Below are 8,465 nucleotides of genomic sequence, written 5' to 3'. Positions count from 1 at the left end.
TCAAAATTTACTTTTTTACCATATTCGTCTAATTCAAATATTTTTTAAAAAAATACAAAAATTATAATTTTAAAAAAAAATTTGTTGAGGCAATTTTGAGGAGTGCAGAGTGTCTACTAGTGTTTGGTATTGCTCAACCTCATAAATTGCCATATATGGTAATGGCAATTTTGATAACAAAAACATTAGGCACATATGTGGTGATATTTTGAATATGTACTTCTATGATATCTAAACTTGTTATAGGAACATATCTTGAAGATTAGTTTGAATCGGATCAAGCAAATCGACTTCTATATTTTAAGGAGATTGTATTGAATCGAGTAACTTGATAACATATCTTGAAGATTTGAAAATTTATCCTGATCATATATTAAAGATATTATTCATGTTGATTAACTTACTCTTTCGATTGGAAGATTTATTGTAATTGGTTTTATTTTAACAATCATTCAACTTTTATATATTGAAAGGTTCGTGGAGGTAAAAGGGTGCGAATTTGATTTACAGAGTGCATTTTATAAAGTTTTCAAGGGAAAAATTCTTCTAAAAACTTAAAAAGTGAAGTTACTAATTTAGTGAGTGTTAGTGCTTGTAATCACTCGACGTCTAAGATATTAAAATAATATATTTACGTAATTCAGTTTTTCTATATGTAGGGGATATTGTTTAAAGAAATAGTTCATTAAATGTTTTATTTTTTTTATGCTCTTCACCAATGCTTGAATCTATTCGGTCTTAAGCACGAATCAGTTGCAATTGCAATTATCATTGTTGTTGTTTAAAAAATATCCACATCAGTAAGAATTACTAGTAGATTGTCACGTGGACTGTGATCTTAGTACCATTTAAAGTTCGTTTTACTTAAAGTGAAAACCTTCCATCTGCATTAAGACACACAGCACATGGCCTCCCACATCTCACTCATTTCAACTTTCTTCTTTCCAGGCTTTCCTCTCCCAACAACGTTTTCCAGATTTGTTTCAGTTTCTCTTTTTATTTGATCCCCAAAATTCCGCTCCAATGCTCCCTGTCTCAGTCTCAACGTTGGAGCCCAACGCCGATTCTAAACCTCTTATCACAGCCCAGACTCTTCTCACGCGCCTCTCCACTTCTCTCCGCCTGGCTTTCTCTCACTGCCGTCCTTGGACCGACTTCTTCGACCGTACTGCCTTTGCTAAACCAGCCTCCTTCTCCGATGCCACCTCCCGGCTTCGCAAGAATTTCTCCTACTTCCGAGCCAACTACCTCACCATACTCACGGCTGTTCTCGCCTTCTCATTAATCACCCACCCTTTCTCTCTCATAATTCTGCTGTCACTCATAGCGGCTTGGCTTTTCCTCTACGCACTGCGCCCCTCGGAACTGCCGCTGGTCATATGGGGCCGAACATACTCGGATATAGAAAAGCTAGCGATATTAGTGGTATTAACGGTTGTGGTGATCTTTTTTACCAGCGTGGGATCCCTGTTGATATCCGGGATCATGATGGGGATAGCTATTGTTTGTGCGCACGGTGCGTTCAGGATGTCGGAGGATCTATTTCTTGATGAACAAGAGCCCTTTGGTTTGGGGTTGTTCTCGTTTGTAAGTGCGGCTGCCTCGTCTGCTGCTGCCAACGCCGCCGCCCCTGTTATTGTTTCGCGCGTCTGAGCATTTTCATACATGGATTCATTGGTTGATTGGTTGATTCATGGATTCTCCTTTATTTTATTTTTCTAATCCCAGGATTCATTATATTCATAATTGTATGAAGTTTGTACCAAACTATAAACGTACAACTTGTCGTCGTTATAATATTTTATTTTCATTTTTATAAAGCTCCTTGATTTATGAGTTGACATGTTTAAATCCTAATTGCAATTTCAAAAATTACAATACCAATTATAATTATAACTTCAGCATTGATTTGAATCATGTGAATTGGAATATGAGATGATTGCTGTCAAAATTTTTGAATTGAAGAATATGTTCCATCACACTAAGATTTTCCGTTATCACTTTTTGTTCCATGCTCCAAGTTTTTTATTCTTCATCTAAAAAGACAAATAGCAAATAAACCCGAGCTAAGTCTAAAGATATAAAAATCAAGAAAAATTCAAATAAAATATAATTTATCCAAAAACTAAAAAATATAATAAAAAGAACCTAAATACTAAAATTAGCTTCTAAAATGCTATGTAAATTATACTAAAATAACTTTAAATACGAGAGTTTCAGCATCTTAAGTTGGTGTATAAGTAAAGAATTCCTAATTTGATATATAGCTTATGAGAATTAATCCCACTACCTAAGTTACTGTATATCTTATAGGTAATCTTACAGTTGTTGTATATCTTAATGAGTTGAGTAATTATTTATTTAATTCACTAAGGTTAAACCGACATCTTGTTACACTCTTCCTCTAATATATTTCTTAATTTACTTGTCACCTAAATTACTTATGAAGAACAAATTAAATAATTAATCTAATCACAATCTAGATCCGTCTAATTGTAACCCCATTTCAATCATTAATCCGTTAACATTCAATTTCTTCACCACTTTCATAGGGTAAAATATATAAAATAAAAAACATTAAAGAAAAAGTGAAAAGAAATATTGCTTGATTGAAGAACAAATCTCTTCAATAATCTGACTCAGAAGTTGATTGAGTCCACAAGTAAATCTCTGATACAATTACTCTCCAAAAGTAAAAGAAAATAACTAAAGTCTAAGCAACAAGAAAAATAGAAAACTGTCAAAGCTCTCTTCTACACTCTTACTCCAAAATAAAATGTTGTATTTATAAGTGTTCACTCAGGAAATTTTATTTTTTTTAAAAAAATTTTAGAAATTTTTAATTAGTTGACTCAAATTTTTGAAAATTTTCATTATACTTTTTAATTTCTAAAAAATAATAATTAAGTTTTCTTAATTTTTTTTAAAAAATCTCATTAATCTAAAAAAATTAATTAAACCTTAATTTTTTTTTAAAAAAAATCTCATTAAACTCCAAATTTTTTTTTAAATTTTACAAGTCCCATATCGGTCACGGGTGTTTACATTGCTTTCATGGGGTTGTAACTCATACTTAGTAGCAATGGATCGAAAAGAGCCAAAATCAAGCTAAAATTGACCACCTTAATTAGTAGACGCAGGCGCTGCAGTGCCTTCGTCCTGTGCTCAGCTTTATTTTTTTCTTTTGTTTTGCAAGGATGATGCAAGGTTCGCCCCTTTATAGATTGAGCCCAAGGAAGTTCTAGAGGAGCAGAACTGTAGGTTTAATGCAAATGTGAATACGAATCCGAGACTGAAAATTTGGTGCCACTAGAATGTAAAGCTGTGAAGATAAGAAAAGTGAGACACATGTTTGACTTAGTGCGTAAGCTGAAGAAACAAAAAAGTGGAAGAAAATCAAAAGGAAAGGAAAAATGGGCAGAAATTTAAGGAGTCGACAATTGGCTTGGTTGACAATCGAGTTGCCAGTTAATCACTGTCTAATACATATTTTAACAGCAGAAGAAATGCTATATCAAAAAGGAAGAAACTGAAGCGTGGGCTCTCAGTAAAGAACTAGGATTGCAAACTAATAAAAAAATGATATTATTATTGGTGAAATCAAGAGAGAAAAGAGGGGCAAGCTAAGGAAATTAAAAGATGTGTTGCATGTTATTGAGGATAGGTTTTCTTCATACGTTTTTTTGCCTTGGATTATCAGATGCTTGGGCGGGTTTGTAAACAGCAGAATGTGGTATGGTACCCAAGTGCTAATGATTTTGGAGTAATAATGTTATTTTTTTTCAAGCTATGATTAAGGAGGTCGTAAGCATTGATGGTTGCTTTTGCTGAATGCTTTTATTTCAGTTGAGACGGTGATCAATTCAGTACATCAATATGATTTCTAATGACGAATGGCTGGTGCTATGATCTGATATGATGGTTTTTGCTATGCTTTCTGCTCTGTTCCTTATGTGCTTTTATTGTTAGGTTACGGTGTTGTACGGCTCTTTTGGTTTATCGATTGGTGTCGGAATTTAATGTTTTATCATGTAATCTATGGTTAAGTGACTTTTTATCTAGAGAAAAACAATATATAATTTTATGTTTTATTAGTGATTCAAATGTTAACATCAGTAAGTGCGAAAATTCTTGTCCAAGCTCGACCCAATAGTTCGGATGAGCTAATCGGCCTTAAGATAGGTCTACTAAGTATGATATTAATAAGCTTTATGTTTGTCCAAGTCCGGTTCAACCCAAATAAAGACTTAAAAATTTTATCCAAACTCGTCCATATTTGTAAATGGCTAACTCTAAACTCTTTTAAACCTAAAATACTTCTGTTTGCTGCATTGATAGATTTCTTTGATCCAATGTTTACACTATCTTAATCTTTATGATATTTGTCTCAGGATTATATTCAATTTGAAGATTTATTTTTTATTTTAATTTTGTTTTGGTAGAAAAAACAAAGACTAAACAGAAAGTCTAAACTGCTGCTAAGCTGAAGAAAGTCCTAAGGCTTCATGTACTCCCTGCAAGTCATCATTTAGAAGCTGCTGCTAAACTTCAATATGCTTCATTCTGAAGTGAAAAACGGGATTGGCAGGCAAAAACATAAGTTGCTCCTAAATTAGCACAATACATCAGAACAAAAATCCTCTGCCCCTGTTTGTGTTCCTATGTGTGCCTCCTCCAATAATGAACAATCAATTTTAATAACAGCGGAAGTTGGATGTTTAACGTTTCCTGTTTGGTCACTTTATATTCCTCCTGAGCATCTTTGATCTTCTCTAAGAAAGAAACAAAAGTGGCTAAAAGGTTTATCAAATTAATGTTTGAAGTCTGAAGAGTAAAAAACGAATATTATGGTAACTAAAATTAAAAGAAGAAGAATGGTGAAATCTGATTTCTTTCTCTCCATCAAAAACTTATCACACAATATATTTTTGGTTTCACTGATTGGATTGAATCGAGAAATGGGTGTGAATGTAAATGAATCTTCTTATAATTGAAAGCTTTCTTAGAGGAGATCAACGTTTAATAATTTTGTGTTAAGCTTTATAATTTTGAAGATGAGTGACAGCATTTTGCATCAACCAAATCAATCCTTTCGCCACCTTAATTAGTAGCATTTTAACAAAATTTTCATTTACTTTATCCCATGTATGGAATATTTATGCAATATGTGTTTCTTTTTCTTTTTCTTTTTTTCATTAAAAACTCAAAAAATGCTTCATTTATAAATAAATAAATAAACATTTAAGCAAGAATGAAAATCATTGGTTCTCTTTATGGGCACTAAAGTACATGCAAGAATGAAAGATATTGAGTTAGTAATGATGGAAAGATTGCAACTACAACTACCCCATCCATTTGAGAATTAAGTGTGGTGGAAAGAATGTACCTTTGTTAAATACTGAAAGAAGAATGCGGGTAGTGCCTAGTGGGTGCACCAAATCCTCCTTATGGTTACACTAACTAATTTATAGTAATACTAATGTCGTACATGTTGACCCTAAACCTAATTTTGCCTAATCATTATTCTTTTCGAAACAAATTGTCATTCCCCCCCCCCCGCCCCACTTTTCCTAGGATAAATATCGCTGCTCTCCCTTTGTGTCCAACCTCACAATCACAAATCAACCAAAGCCTGAGTGCAATGGAGCCTCACATACTCAGTGCCAAACCATGCACCTTTTACTTATTCTCTTGCATTCTCTTAATCTTTGCTTTCCTAGCATCCTTTGCAAGTGCAGCCATTCACTACCATGAATTTGTTGTATGTCTTAACTGGTTTATAACATCATGTTAATCTTGTATTATTCAAGTATCATACCTTCTTTCCTTTTTTATTAAAACATTTTCTTTTAAACAGATTGAAGCAAAGCCAGTGAAGAGGCTGTGCAGAACTCATAGTACAATTACAGTAAATGGGCAATATCCAGGGCCAACGTTGGAAGTGCGAGATGGCGATACTCTGGTCATTAAAGCTATAAACAAGGCCAGATACAATGTCACCCTCCACTGGTAATCTTTATACAATAAACTGTATATCATAAACCAATTTATAAACTAGACAACATTACTTTACTGGTGCTTGTAACTTGTATTTCGTCTGGCTTTGATCAGGCATGGAGTACGACAACTGCGAAATCCATGGGCAGATGGACCCGAATATGTGACGCAGTGTCCTATCCAACCAGGGAGGTCTTACACATACCAATTCACCATCCAAAACCAGGAGGGGACTTTATGGTGGCATGCTCATAGCAAATGGCTTAGAGCGACAGTGTATGGAGCTCTCATAATATATCCTAAGTTGGGTTCCCCATATCCCTTCCCCATGCCCAAGAGAGAAATGCCTGTTATTCTTGGTAATTCCCATCTTTGTACATCTCACAGGGCTATGTTTTCGGTTTATATGGCATCATAACTCAAAAGAATTATAATGATAAACAGGAGAATGGTGGGATAGGAATCCGCTGGATGTGCTAAAGCTAGCACTTTTCACTGGAGGTGCTCCAAATGTATCAGATGCATATACAATTAATGGTCAACCAGGCGACTTGTATAGATGCTCTAGCAAAGGTATGCTTTTACCATTCAGCTTCAGCTACTTCATCTACTCACCTTGCCAATTATAAAAAGTATTAATATCATAAAGCCTGATCAATATTACAAAAATGCAGAAACTGCCATATATCCAGTGGAGGCGGGTGAGACGATTCTTCTGAGGATCATCAACTCTGCACTGAATCAGGAGCTGTATTTCGGGGTGGCCAATCACAAACTAACTGTTGTTGCTGTTGATGCTAGCTACACCAAACCTTTCACAACAAATGTCATCATGATTGCTCCTGGCCAGACAACCGATGTCCTTCTCACTGCTGATCAGCCTCCAGCTCGTTACTACATAGCAGCACATGCCTACAACACCGCCAATGCAGCCTTTGACAATACCACCACCACAGCAATCCTTGAATATGAATCTGCTCACTACTCCGCAAAAGGAGGAAAATATTTGAAACCGATCTTCCCACAGCTACCCGGGTTCAACGACACCGCCACTGCAACTGCATTCACTGCCCAGCTAAGGAGTCCTTGCAAGGTCAAAGTTCCCATTGAGATTAATGAAAGCCTGTTTTTCACAGTGGGGTTAGGACTAATCAACTGTAAAAATAAGAATAGCCCACGATGCCAAGGCCCCAACGGAACTCGCTTTGCTGCCAGTATCAACAATGTGTCCTTTGTGTTCCCAAGAAGTACCTCCTTAATGCAGGCCTACTACCAAGGTCAACCTGGTGTTTTCACCACAGACTTTCCACCTGTTCCTCCCATACAATTTGATTATACAGGCAATGTGAGCAGAGGCCTCTGGCAACCTGTTAAGGGAACAAAGCTCGTTAAACTAAAGTTTGGGTCCAAGGTACAAATTGTGTTCCAGGATACAAGTATTGTCACAGTTGAGGATCATCCTATGCATATTCATGGATACGACTTCTATGTTGTTGGGAGTGGTTTTGGTAACTTTGATCCCAAAAATGATCCAGCCAAATTCAACCTTGTTGATCCACCACTGAGAAATACCATTGGAACACCTCCTGGTGGATGGGTAGCCATCCGGTTTGTGGCCGACAATCCAGGTACCATATAAGTACTTTAATTCTTTCCAAATTAAACAGCTTCCATGTTTTGATCTCTGTTAATTACTAACTTGTCCGAAGCAGGAATCTGGCTGCTCCATTGCCATTTAGACACCCATCTCCCTTGGGGCTTGGCAACAGCTTTGCTAGTTGAAAACGGAGTTGGAAAATTGCAGACTGTACAGCCACCACCACTCGATCTACCCCAATGTTAGAGCCAATATCAAACATCTATTAGTGTGAAGTGTTCCACTAGTTTCTGGCTGCATGCTCACTTCCTTTGAATATATTACCTGCAGTTGGTTTGAATGATTTTTAGCTTGTGTTTATATGAATGTTATACGTCCTGAATTCCACAATTAAGCAAATGATTTGATATGATCTATGTATTGCTTCTAAGATTACACAAGGGGAAATCAGATTATTATATTTGTAACCAAACCAAGTTTCTTCATTTTATACATAAAATCCATCCGTACAACTCGATCTCCATTTAATTCACTAGTTAATAAATGAGAGCTCATCTGAAACCTCCCCGCTCATTAACAATGAAAACAATATGATGGAACTAAATTTTATTGGAGAAGAAGTTATATATAACTTTTTAAAACCACAAAATTCTATGGCCGATAATACATTAGATAATGCCCAACTAAGTTGAAGCAACAAATATTAGTTGATACAGAAGTCCCAAAAAATTAGCACTAGAAATAATAAGGTTGTCTTAATTTCATTGGTTAAATGAAATAATATCAACTTTAACTCTTTTCGATTATCGAGTATCATGTCTATTTTAAGATCCTTCTTAATTTTTTCTATCAATAATGTCATTTATAAAGT

At 35.3% G+C, this 8,465-nt stretch overlaps 2 protein-coding genes across 2 annotated transcripts; both read left to right on the top strand.

Moving 5' to 3' along the window:
• Positions 1-880: 880 nt before the first annotated feature.
• LOC107933780 (PRA1 family protein B3) lies at positions 881-1,818 on the top strand. The gene has a single exon (XM_016866062.2). The coding sequence runs from the start codon at positions 1,024-1,026 to the stop codon at positions 1,651-1,653; it is 630 nt and encodes a 209-aa protein (XP_016721551.1). The 5' UTR covers positions 881-1,023; the 3' UTR covers positions 1,654-1,818.
• Positions 1,819-5,616: 3,798 nt separating this feature from the next.
• LOC107933770 (laccase-13) lies at positions 5,617-8,006 on the top strand. Its single transcript, XM_016866054.2, has 6 exons — positions 5,617-5,761; positions 5,858-6,009; positions 6,112-6,356; positions 6,442-6,570; positions 6,672-7,625; positions 7,710-8,006. The coding sequence occupies exons 1-6, from the start codon at positions 5,642-5,644 to the stop codon at positions 7,838-7,840; spliced, it is 1,731 nt and encodes a 576-aa protein (XP_016721543.2). The 5' UTR covers positions 5,617-5,641; the 3' UTR covers positions 7,841-8,006.
• Positions 8,007-8,465: the final 459 nt, after the last annotated feature.

Source organism: Gossypium hirsutum, chromosome D08 (genome assembly GCF_007990345.1).
Source record: "Gossypium hirsutum isolate 1008001.06 chromosome D08, Gossypium_hirsutum_v2.1, whole genome shotgun sequence".
Classification (NCBI taxonomy): domain Eukaryota; kingdom Viridiplantae; phylum Streptophyta; class Magnoliopsida; order Malvales; family Malvaceae; genus Gossypium; species Gossypium hirsutum.
Note: the sequence above shows the minus strand (reverse complement) of the source record. Positions and strands in the feature narration are given on the sequence as shown.